Genomic DNA, 12,456 nt, shown 5'->3' on the forward strand with positions numbered 1-12,456 from the left:
CAATAGTGTGACATTTAATACAGTAAAAAAGTAAGCAGATCGCAACTGTTTGTGTTTGCTGGAACTACATTGACTGGCTCTATAAGTAACTCAAAATGAAATGAAAAAACATGGGGTTTAAAGGTCTACAATTTTGCTCCGACCGGCTAATAAAGGCTGACATATGTACGCGATGCAGTGTGCTATGCGGTTACATTTTCCCGGACAGCGGCGCTATAGCCTACTCTTATTTCAATATCCAACTTTCAGGGGTTCTTTTATTTGAAAATGGGTGAAAGAGAACAGGTGCTGAATATGAAAAATAAATTGTGAGCTAATTATTTTGTTGTTTATTTTTTCAGGTAATATGGATCGCCATCATTATGAAACGTTTATAGATTTTGGTAATGACACATATCCTATCCATATGGACCATGGACGAGGGTTAGTATCGCCTATGTTAAATTTAATACTAACAGAGAGAGAGAGAGAGAGAGAGAGAGAGAGCGAGACAGACAGAGAGAGACAGAGAGACAGAGAGAGCGATGGGTTTAACGTCCACTTGAAACAAACTAGGTCAATTCGGGACTAACATATAGTTCAATTTTATTTCAATAATTCACTAGCGTAGGGGTCTTTAGCAGTGGGATGAAACCGGGGGACCTGGAGAAAACCCACGAGGTTGCATATGTGGCACTACTCCTTGTCACTTATGAGCGGAGATTTTAAACCATGCCATTATTCTCAATGACAAACCTTGTGATCAAACGTGCACGCGTTAACCATTCGGCCTCCCAACCCTCCTTGTACTAGCAGAGTTGTCTCCCTAATAACCTGTACATTTATTCTCAAAACTAGTCTATATTCTCTAGCAGACCTTATTATGTATAAACCATAAATCCACGGCTTCTAATATTTTTTTTTTTTTTTTTTTTTTTTACTTATCGGCCCTAACCCCCTGTCCGACGATTGTCCGTCCGTCGTCGTCTTCTTCAAAACCGCACAAATTTGATTGGGTGATGCTTCTTTAGACTTGAATGAATACAGTTTCTTATGCATTTTTTAAATTACATTTTTAGGAATGTTGGTTGTTAGGTATACTTTCACAATTGTAAACATTTTCTCATGGACAGCTAAATTTTTGGTATTTAGATATTCTGTTTGAGCCCACCGATTGACGTTTAAACCAATGTAATTAAAACACAGATCCTATTTGGTTTCTTTTTACTTATCTTTACTACAGTAGGATCTGGAACAGTTGTTAAACAACCCGCGTTGTATTTCCAAATACCCAATAGAAACATCGACGCTGATTGGTTAATCAAATGTCTGACGCCATAGGGTCAAAAGCCACTCGTATGACCCCGTTAGTGCTAAATGATAAGGCCAGCTCAATTTTTCGTCATTCCCCATAGATCACAAGATGTAAACAGGGCTAGTGCTAATCCCAACCCAAGCCCTAAACCTGGCCCTAGCCCAACCCTAACCTACAATCTCGCCAACAATCACGTACCCTAACCATGACAAAAATTGAGCTGGCCATAACAAATAGATTTAGCCTGCATGACCCCTGACGCGAGCTACCACTACAACCTGTCAGATCATCGGAGAACTCTAGATCGGAGACGGTCCTGTACATTTTAGCACATATGACGTCATATGTGGATTGTGGGTTAGGATAAGGACCAGCAGATTTTGCGCTAATTAACTCTAACCTTATCCCTGGACCAAGCCTAACCCTTACCCTAACCCTAACGTACAATCCACATGTGCAGGACCGTCTCGGATCTAGAGTTTTCTCAGATCATGTAAGGGCCATTGAAAGTAAACCCACTTTGCTCTGTTCATCATTGTTCATAATTTTTATTATTTTATTCTTCAGATTTGGTAAACCTAACCACGATGAAATGTCAATAATGGCGCCGGTATTGCAGTGTTGTCTTATAAGATATTCCACATTTATTAAACTGGTTAAACTTTACAGGGGCCCACAAACACTTAGTGATGTATTTGAATCATTTGCAAGCCAAGAAACTATAGCACCAATATTAACCAAACCCCACTTGACAGCCATGAACCGACGAGTCGCCATAATATTGCAAGTTGTTGATAAATGCTTAGAAGATAACTCTGTTGATGAAGTTATTGTTGATGACCACATTTAACCAATTTCAACCATAGTGATAAGATTGTTTATTGACTATCTGTTGAATTATCGTGTACTGATAGTGTGCAAACTATTTTCTTAGCGTGCATATTTTCATAATTGTGTGTAGACTATTTTACCGTGTACAGACTGTGTTAATCGTGTGCAGACTATCTCATAGTGTGCAGACTGTATTGTTTGTGTGTATCTTGTGTAAATCGAATATAGACTTTGTGCTGTGGTCATGGCGTGTGTAAACTATAATGTACTGATCGTGTTTAGAATATGTGTTGACTATTTGTAAACTGCGTGCCGACCTTTTGTAGACTGTGTCGTTATGCCCTTTTATAGATTGTATCGTTATGCCCGTTTGTAGACTGTGATGTTATGACCGTTTGTAGATTGTGTCGTTATGAACGTTTGTAGACTGTGACGTTATGACCGTTCGACTGCGACGTTCAGATTGATTGTAGAATATGACATTATGATCGTTTGTAGACTGTGACGTTATAGCCGTTTGTAAAGTGCAACGTTCTTATCATTTGCACAGCCGTATATAGAGCTTTGATAATTTGTAGACTTGCTGTTCTGTTCGTTTGTAGACTATGACGCTGTGAGCTTTATGTAAACTGTTATGCACCGGTCGTCATTCTGGGCTGTTTACTTTACCCATCATGTGCAATATACGCTAATTGCTATAGTGTTTAATGTAGAATATGCCACCGCAGCCGTTTGTCGCATAGTATCAGATTTGCGCGTAATTGTGATAACATGCTTCAAAATTCCTTTCCGAAATCCACCTTATATTTCATATTTTCGCAAGTATTCTTGTGTAATCATACTGATATAAGGCGTAAATAACAAATATGTGGACTACACTAACGCATTAAACAATTTCGTTAGTACAAATCAGGGTTCGTAGTTCAAATTGAAGCTTACGCGTCTGATACATGCAACATGGCCAATATAATACCGATATATCCCCAGAATCGTACAGTGGTGAAGCAGGTAGAAGGACTTCAGGATTGCTTAAAAGCAAATGTTGAACTGGCTAACCAAGATGGTTATAACACCGTATTGGACTGTCTATAGCCTGATACAGTCAAAGAAAGCCAGATATCTGCTAAGAAGAATCCAGCCTTTAGAGGACATGTCTGTTAATCGATCTCAGCTGAATATGAATAGTGGATATTCACTTTGAGTTTGATTTTTTTGTAAAATTTTACACCTAAAAACTTTAATACACAAAAATATAAAAGTGTTTGAAAAAAGAACTACATTACTAGTCGATTACTAGCACTTACGCTTACTGAAGAGCTTAATAAAATAAGCGAAAGTGCTAGCAATCGACAAATAATGTAGTATTTTTTTCAAAAACTTTTATATTTTTGTGTATTTAATACCTAAGAGTAGTTATATTTAACTATTCATATATATATTTACAAGTTTGGGTGCGCAAATATGTGCGTGTGTGCGTTTGTGTTGAACAGCAAATATAATAATAATAAATGACATATTATGGGTGATTGACTCGGCTAATCTTCGTGGTCTTCATTTTGAACATTAGAATAGTGATGAAATATGTGATGCCCCCCCTACCCATCCCTGTCTTGATGGCCGAGGCCGTTTCTAATGTATACATTTCTGATGATTTTCGCAAGGAATATTTATTCTACTTTTGTTTTGCATAGGGGTTCTCATTTCTCTATTACAGATATGTGTTGAAATAAACGTGGAAATAAGTTATGTGCGTGCAGTCATGCCGGGTTTAGTTTAGGATACCTACCCATAGAGAGCGTGCTAAGAACGCTGATGTATTTGATGTGTTTAAGAGTGTTGTGTTATTTTCTGTAGTTCTGCTTCAATCTGTGTGATGTCCCGTGTGAATGATATATGTTCTTGTTGTTATTATAAATAAAAAGTGCTAAAAGCAGATCTATCTTTTAAAATAAATCATGTGTTATAAATATTAATTATATTGAATTGTTGTTAAAGATGCAATGAAATTACTGTGAGAACTCGATTATTATGTTTAAAAATTATTAAAAAACAACATCTCAAATTCATTTTGTAATAAAATGAAATGCGGTTCAACACGTCTGTCGACACTTAGTTTTTGCTTTAGACTAACATTCATTTTTTTAAAAAATGATACGATTACATGTGAGCAGTGCGAGTGGGATGTAGATAGGTTTTTCTAAGACGTTAACGTCGGGTTCAAGCACGTAAAACGCACTTACAAAAGACTACCTATTAATTTCACCAATCACTAACGTTTTAGACAGCATCTGTGGGCTAAGTAGAATGCAATATATTGCGTTATGCTAATGTAGACCTATTGGTGTATCTTTTTATCTTTTACAAACAAATCGCTGACACTGTGTATGATAACCTACAATCATACAGGCTATTTTATACAACATTTAAATCAGCTGTTTAAATTAGTTTGATCAAAACATTCCGTTTGATTTTATATTTTGTTTATTTCAAATATGGTTTGGTGTATTCTTTGAATGGCATTTGGTAATTGGAACATGATAAAAAAAAACCCCAAAAAACACTACTTATGGATAACAATTACATGTTTTATTATACTGCGACTTTTCAACAAGACTTCACAAGTCGTTATCAAGCATACTTGAAATCTTGTTCAAACGTCTTGGTGTATAACGTGCTTTGCTATAGTTCAGGTTTATTCGGTTTTACGTGGGTAAATGAGTTGGTAATTGTTTAAAGGGAGGTAATTTCAAATAATTGGTTTTGGGTTATGCGGTTTGTTTTTTTGTCTTTTTTACGATACATGTATGTAAGACAGCATTTGAAAAATCCAACAAAGACAATGTAAGCTTGGGTATTTATATAGCTCAGCAGTATTAAAGAGGCGTTATGTAATATTTAGTTAAAGATCGACCGGGTCGTTATTGCTATCCTATTTCAAAAATCGACATGAAAAAGACCCGCAATAGATAAATTTAGTTCTTGTCTCGTTATTACTGCTGAGCTATGACAAGTACAATAACAGGAATAGTGCGTCAATGTGCATTATTAACCGCATTTAACATATAGTGGGAATTGACTGGGTATCCTATTTGTTATAAAAAAAAGTGCTTTTTAATAAGAATATTGTGACATAATGTGTAATATAAATGATACTATATGTACATTTGGTTATATTAAGCAGAGTGTATATTATATTAATTTTTAATTATTTACACATATCACAAATCAGTATTGTAAATAAAATGCATATATATTTGAATCTGGTTTTGTCAGTTTTTAACTAAAGAAATGTTTAACTGATTTTCCTAAGTCAGATACATAATATTAGTTCATTATTTCGTAAAATGTGTGACCTTATAAAAGCGACATGCACACTTGGACAAGCTTTATTGGCGTTGTACACCTGACAGTAATATAGCTTTCAGTTTAAACAATTGTCGTTTGTCAAAATAAAACTGACGGTATGTATTTCTTTTAACAATTATCACGAAGCTTCAAGTTTGGATCTAAGAAAAACGTGTATCACAGACTTTTACGATGATCGTGAGTCGAAGTGACATATTGATAAATTGGATTCTAGCTAGAGTCTAAAAAGCAACAACTGAACAATGTTGTCTCGATTTTAGATAACCTCCAAGGGCCAACACTCACTTTTTAGGAGCTAAATCGCTAATATTTGGGACCTACAAATTGACACAAATGGGTCGCAACGTATATAATAATGTAATATGAATGTAAATAAACTGATTTACATTCAATCGTTTCCGTTTTTACTCTAATTTCAAAGCAGTTATGTTCGGCGAAATACGCCAGAAGTCACAATCCAATGGCAATCTTTAGCGTCTGGTTATTCCAGTCTACACCGATAGTATTTATTGCGCATGTTCTCCAGATAAGAATATGAGGTCATCGTTTGACATGACTTGTGGAATATGTCTAACCTCGATCTTCGAGTCGCTTGTTACAATTTGCGCTGAAACGCATTATGGTACACGATTCGTGTACCAATCGTAAAATGTTTATTTTGTCTTAAATATTGGATATCAGAAGCCCATCTTTTTCCGGTAAGATCACAACACCAATGTTGATTAAAATTGACAAATAATTCGTGTTTTCATTGTCGAAGGTTTTGGATGATATTGAGTTAGAGACTTAGCTACTTTAATGTTTGGAACTGTTTCTATTTTGCTTTCCCAGCCATAACAACAACACTTTTCTGCAACTAATTAGGAACAACTCATAACACAGATGTTTCTATTTTGCCACCTGTCGTAACTTTATTAATTCAGAGCCATGTTAAATATGTTACATAAATCTAAAGTTACTGTATAAATACACCCGTATAAAACCATTAAAATGCCACTACAATAACATAATAATACATATCAAAATACAATCGATACAAATCAAGCATCGGTGACAATGTGGATGGTATGCAGTTCACATAGTTCACGCTAGCATTTTAACATAACTCTAACAATAAGCACAGGAGGACAGTACCACCCGCAATCAAAACCGATAAGACAAACCTGCGGACAAACCACAAGCCAAGACTTGTCTGTATTAACTGGACGCCATACATTGTGCTATAAGGGGAAGTTTTGGCTAACAGTGGTACTACGACTTAATCTTATTTTGAATATCAACCGTTAAGGGTTCTTTTACGTGCACATCAGTGAATCCACGAGACCTCGCTTTTTCACACCATCCGAAAGAATAGGCACTAACCTTGCCAGGCCCCAATCCTGAACCACTGAAAAGGGAAAGCCCAGAAAATCCCGAGGAACTTTTTCTGCTGACACCGGGAACGAACCCAAGACCTCCTGGTTTGCGAGCCAACGTCTTACTTATTGAGCCACCACGGAACAAGACACAATATACACATATGTTGAGAGCAATAACAACAAATATCAAACCAAGTGAATGGATCCGGGGCCAGCTATACATGTCCATAGTGGTCTTTGCTGAATGCCGTTTCTTGACAGCGATAGTCTGTCGGTTGAAAGGTTAGCACGTGCGCGCTGTATCATAAGGCCTGTCATTGAGTCAACTGGGTTGGTTTCGAATCCCCGGTTGTACGTGACAAGGAGTAGGGTTGCCTGTCCAACCTCGTGGGTTTTCTCCGATTTCCTCCCACTGCTAAAGACAGCCACGCGCAAGTAAAATTAAACCATATGTTGGTCCCGAAATGACCTAGTCTGTGTCGAGTGGACGTCAAACCTCATTTCTCTCTCTCTCTGTCGGTTGAAAGCAATAGACTGGGTCATAATGTCTCCTCAATAAGATGGTTCGGCCTGTTCAAGACAAATGTATGGAGTTTTTCTTTTTTTTTAGAGTTACCAGCTGTGCAACGCGAGGTAGGGCAGAGGGTTTGCCCATATACTCTTCTTTGAATTACATCTGTGCACGTCAATATGTACGAACAGGCACACTTACCTGGGCACCCTTACCTGGGCACACTCGCAGACAAGTGAACGCCGGGCTTTAATTATCCCAAAGGTGTAATTATTAAATCATAGAAATGTCTAATTAGCAAAAGGAACAACTTCTATCACATGTTAATGTGTGTACAACGTTTCATAGAGACAAACAAAATCACGACAAAAGAAGCAAAAGAGTCTGTAACATTTTTTTGAACATTCCGATGATCTTAATCTTTATAACCAAAAAGAGCACAGCATGTCTGCAATGTGAAACAGGGGTCATAAATATATAACTAATAACAGAAATCGCTGAATTTGACAAACTGCCTGTCTCACTAGTGTAAACAACATACAGTTTAAAAAGATCGGATCATTGTTGTCTGTCCAATCTCGTGGGTTTTCTCCGGGTCCTGCGTTTTCCTCCCACTGCTAAAGACCCCTACGCGCAAGCGGATTATTGAAATAAAATAAAACCATATGTTATTCCCGAAATGACCTAGTTTGTGACGTTAAACCCCATTTCTCTCTCTCTCATTGTAGTCTGTAGAGCGCATGTTCACAATACATTGTGGACAATGGAGAGACGAACAGAAGCATTATATAATAAACACAATTTTCTCAGTATTTTCATGGTTTTATTTCTATACAAATACATATAGAAACTACATGATTTTACACCTCCATATTAACAGTTGAATTGATGTAATTATACACTGTTGGAAACATGCAACAAACCATTTACAAATATTGTTCTGTCAGATTCAAATAACTATAAGTTCCAATCTATGATACCTTATGTGATTCCTTTTGACTTTTCAACACATGTTAATTCATTGTTGAATAGTGGAGGGGTGGGGTGGGGGTAGACAAGTAGAGCCTGTTCTACTGAATATTATATACTACTTTTAATAGGGGATGCTCGCTTCTTAGTCCATTGCAATCAAGTGAAAAGGATTTCAGTCTTTCAGTCCCCATAACTGAGGTAGTGTGAGTAGAATTGTTATGTAACCAGCAGCAAATATGTTTCAGCTGTTATGATTGGTTGAGATGTTTTCTTATTCAATCGGTTTGCAGAAAAGCAGGACCTTAAACACCATTTCATTTATTCTGTCAGTGCATGTGTTTAGGCCAAAATCCCCTTTTTCATTCATTTTTGAGATAGAGAGAATTCAATTCCAGAACATTCAATCCAGTATCCCCATACAGTTAATCTAGATTTTTAACATCACCCAAAATGGAATCTGTCCATCAGGAATAAGCAACCGTTTCAAAGCCATTTCTATAAAGTTAACCTACAATATGTAATTATATAAGCCATCAGCTAAAATAATATATACATATACATAAAATATAATATACATATTATACAATAATAATAATAATAAATAGTGTGATTATCACATCTGTGTAACAGTTACAGTACAATAACATACAATAACAATTCATTTGGCACTTCTCTACATCATTAGGTACATACACCTACATCTATACATATCTTAAATACCTATACATGTATAAGACTAGAACAAAAAAGGCACTCATTTCATTAAATAGTGCCAATCATTTGAATAATCATGAGTTTACAAAATAACTCCCATTCTCAATTTTAAAATTTTCCAACAGCATGATTCGAATTTGACCATAATGATACATCATTTATTACCCTCTTTAGTCTGAAGGATTAAGAGTGGTACCATAGTTAATTGTAATCAGTAAAATAATTATTTTAATAACCCTTAATGAAATAAAGAACCCTTAAGACTAGAGAAACATTTTTTTCAATAAGAATTGAAAAATCGACCCCTAGAAAAAGAATTATTTTACTAGGGGTTGTCATGTTATTATTACTAAGTGAAAGACTGTCATGAAGTATAATATGACTGCACACAGTACTTTACATAAATGCTACATTTGTGAAAACAAGCCTATAGCTAATTAATGAAGCAAGTCTACATGTACATACAAGGTATACACAGTAATATGATAACAAAATCAAAATCGGGAGCACGGCTCATCCCAATTGTGCCATTTCATAAATTTTGAACACTGTGGTTCGGAAAAAAGTACCAAAATAACAATTCTTATGCAGGATTTCCTAAAAAAGGGAGAGGGGGGTGCATTAAGTCAAACATTACAGTGTCTGGTAAAAGGGGGGCAAAGTACATCACTATAATGACTACACATACAAAAAGTATTGCAATCAAATTGAATAATCAGTACCAGTGTTTCCTATAACATGTCATCAGACAACTGGGATTTCCGTGATATGCAATTACAACATACATTTAAAAACTGAGATCAAGTCTGTTAACATTCTTGTCTGATCCCCAAACTCTGACAATTTATACGTGTGTACATGTTAAATAATTAACCACATAAGTTACATGTCATGCTAATGGCTAAATAACTTAGAACATACATTTACAAATATAATATTTTATACAATGATAATCCTGTAAATCCACATATATATATAAACAAAAATGACTTAAAACTTCAGCTTAGCCATGGCTTAAACAGGGATTTAAAAATTTTGATTTTGAAACAAAATTGCACTATTGCACATTGTTTTTTGGATGATTTTACACCATCTCCAGATGTAAACTTACATACACACTTCATTATAGTCGATGGATATTAATAAGGATTGTTCAGATTAATGACCTAGTGTTCAAACCTTTTTCTCAATACTGACAACCAAAGTAGCATACTTGATTCTCATACATGTAGATTACATGTACATCAAGACATATCATGTTCAAGATGTGCAGAACCCACCTTATGCCTTGCATTTATTTTCAAGGTATTGTTAAACCAAAAACTTTGAAGAATTCAGTTAAATATGGGCTTTCATTTTCTGAAGATTCAAATAAAATTCTTTACAGAATACCACTCATAGATGCACACCTCCAATTCAGATCATTTGAACAATGGATAATTTCCTTTCATGATACTATTAATACATGTTGCTAAAAATGTGGTAGGCATACTTTTGAAGCAAAAAGCTGAGACACAACTGTGATCCACAAGGCCAAGACAAAAAAGATATATGATATTCCTACACGGAAATTATTAGGAAGTTGGTAGGCTTCTCCTCCTATCTGGTCCATATCAAATCCTATTGGAAATATCACAGCTGCTAGACAGAACAGTATCACTGAAATATAGAATATGAAATATAAAGTAAAGTATTTTAAAGCAGCTTAGACATCCTATATTTCTGCAACGACTGGACTAATGAACAATGGGCATATGCCATACAGTGTGCTATGAGGAAAATTTTGTCCTGACAGAGGCACTACGGTCTACTACTATTTTGAATTCCAACTGTCACAGACTCTTTCAAGTGCACGCCAATGTGTACATGGGACCTCGTTTTTTTGTCCTATCAGCAAAACTAGACACTGTTCCTTATCAAGCCTGCTGTCCTGCACCCCTGACAAGAGGAAACCACGCGGAGAATCTTGAGCAACTTTCTCGGCTAAAACTGGGAGCAAACCCAATACCTCCATGTTAGCACGCCAGCATCTTACTCTTTGAGCCACCATGGTTACCGAGTATAGACCTATAGAAACTTTAATTTATGTGTTGATTTAGGAGAATAGATGCTCAAAGGATTTCTTTTTACTTATGAAAATTAAAAAGTTATCAAATATGCCGGGGATGTTTAAACATAGACGGGGTAACAATTTATTACAATCTTATTTGTTTTGATGACAATATCATTGATTTATACTTACTTGCCACAAATCCCAACCATCGAGCAAATTTCATAACTCTGTATTCCCAGTATGAAACTCCAAGTAAAACAACAGTTACACTGATGCAAAGTATACCCAGAACAACACAAATAAATGTCAGTAACCATTCAGCTCTGACTGGGTCAGGTGTGAAACATATAGTAGGTCGACCATATATAGTTAAACAGGTCTGTAACAATCCAATATAAACATCACCTGAAAATTTTTATACATTAAAAAAAGAATTGGGGATTTATATTATATCATATTCAAAGTAACTCTAGATTACCTTAACGTAATTATTTGCTTACTTAAGCAATTTGCATAACCGTCCTATGAAACCGAATATAGGCCTACTCAATTTCAAGCGAAGTATACATTCTTAAATAAGAAATACAAAGATTTATGTTGATAATAAACAGAAGAGTTATATAGGTAGTGTTTCATACAAAGAAACACAAGTGAAGCAACATGATAATTGTCTTCTTGGTAACTGCATTTTGAAATAGGGAGCCAGGTACTTAGGACTACCATTTGATGAGAAACACCGGTTAAATCTTATACTGAAAACCTACATGTAAAGTGTAATTGTATTGTCAAAATCACAACAAATTAAAAATTAATTTACCAAGGCAGACTTCCAATGTACTAATACCTCTTTAAAGATACATACAGGCTATACAGCCATCAATCATTATGCATTACTGTTACTGTTATAGTTGCAAGGTGATTAATGGAAGTAAAATCAAATGAAATTAATTGGGTTAACATGATACTACTTCTCTGCACCGACTGGGATAATGTTATGAGGGGGTGGGGGGGGGGAGGGGAATTCCTACAAAAAATATATAGATGTATTGTTATTATATGCTGTCAAACAACGTTTCAAAATATACCTCCAACTTCTGAAACAATCCAGTTAGGCATTGCCAAACTGGTCACAGCAAAAATATCTGCTGCAAAAAACAGAGCTCCCGATATGATGCTCAGTTTATCCATAATGAATATCGATGCACAGTTTAGTCATCAGATCACAAACATTCCCAAACCAAACTGCACAGTGATAATAACACTGTTGTCAGAGAATATACTTGATCAGTTTCTGAAAAAAATAATTTATTTTTCGAGATTGCTACTCCATCTTGGTTCCATTCTACAGGGGAAGTAA

The 12,456-nt window shown here is 35.6% G+C and overlaps 2 protein-coding genes across 6 annotated transcripts in view; one reads left to right on the forward strand and one right to left on the reverse strand.

Annotated features, from left to right (window-relative positions):
- The window catches only part of LOC126810431 (extracellular serine/threonine protein CG31145), a 72,544-nt gene extending 67,160 nt beyond the window's left edge, over window positions 1-5,384 (forward strand). For all 5 annotated transcript variants that reach the window (XM_050535497.2, XM_050535501.2, XM_050535496.2 and 2 more), the window contains exons 8-9: window positions 342-423; window positions 1,862-5,384. In XM_050535497.2, the coding sequence (XP_050391454.1) occupies window positions 342-423; window positions 1,862-2,144 (365 nt within the window). In that variant the 3' untranslated portion in view covers window positions 2,145-5,384. The remainder of the gene's footprint in view (window positions 1-341; window positions 424-1,861) is intronic.
- Window positions 5,385-8,161: 2,777 nt separating this feature from the next.
- Window positions 8,162-12,435, reverse strand: LOC126810438 (uncharacterized protein C16orf52 homolog A). Its single transcript, XM_050535512.2, has 3 exons — window positions 12,185-12,435; window positions 11,289-11,504; window positions 8,162-10,705 (listed from the first exon to the last, which is right to left on the reverse strand). The coding sequence occupies exons 1-3, from the start codon at window positions 12,285-12,287 to the stop codon at window positions 10,518-10,520; spliced, it is 507 nt and encodes a 168-aa protein (XP_050391469.1). The 5' UTR covers window positions 12,288-12,435; the 3' UTR covers window positions 8,162-10,517.
- Between the last annotated feature and the right edge of the window lie 21 nt (window positions 12,436-12,456).

This window comes from Patella vulgata, chromosome 2, assembly GCF_932274485.2.
Source record: "Patella vulgata chromosome 2, xgPatVulg1.2, whole genome shotgun sequence".
NCBI lineage: Eukaryota > Metazoa > Mollusca > Gastropoda > Patellidae > Patella > Patella vulgata.

What these genes read in the sequence shown, in the direction of transcription:
- LOC126810438 (XM_050535512.2), bottom strand. Translation starts at nt 12,287, where the DNA reads ATGGATAAACTGAGCATCATATCGGGAGCTCTGTTTTTTGCAGCAGAT. An exon ending in GATTGTTTCAGAAGTTGGAG is followed by an intron (nt 11,505 to 12,184) that starts GTATATTTTGAA and finishes AAAAATTTTCAG; the next exon opens with GTGATGTTTATATTGGATTG. An exon ending in ATGGTTGGGATTTGTGGCAA is followed by an intron (nt 10,706 to 11,288) that starts GTAAGTATAAAT and finishes TCTATATTTCAG; the next exon opens with TGATACTGTTCTGTCTAGCA.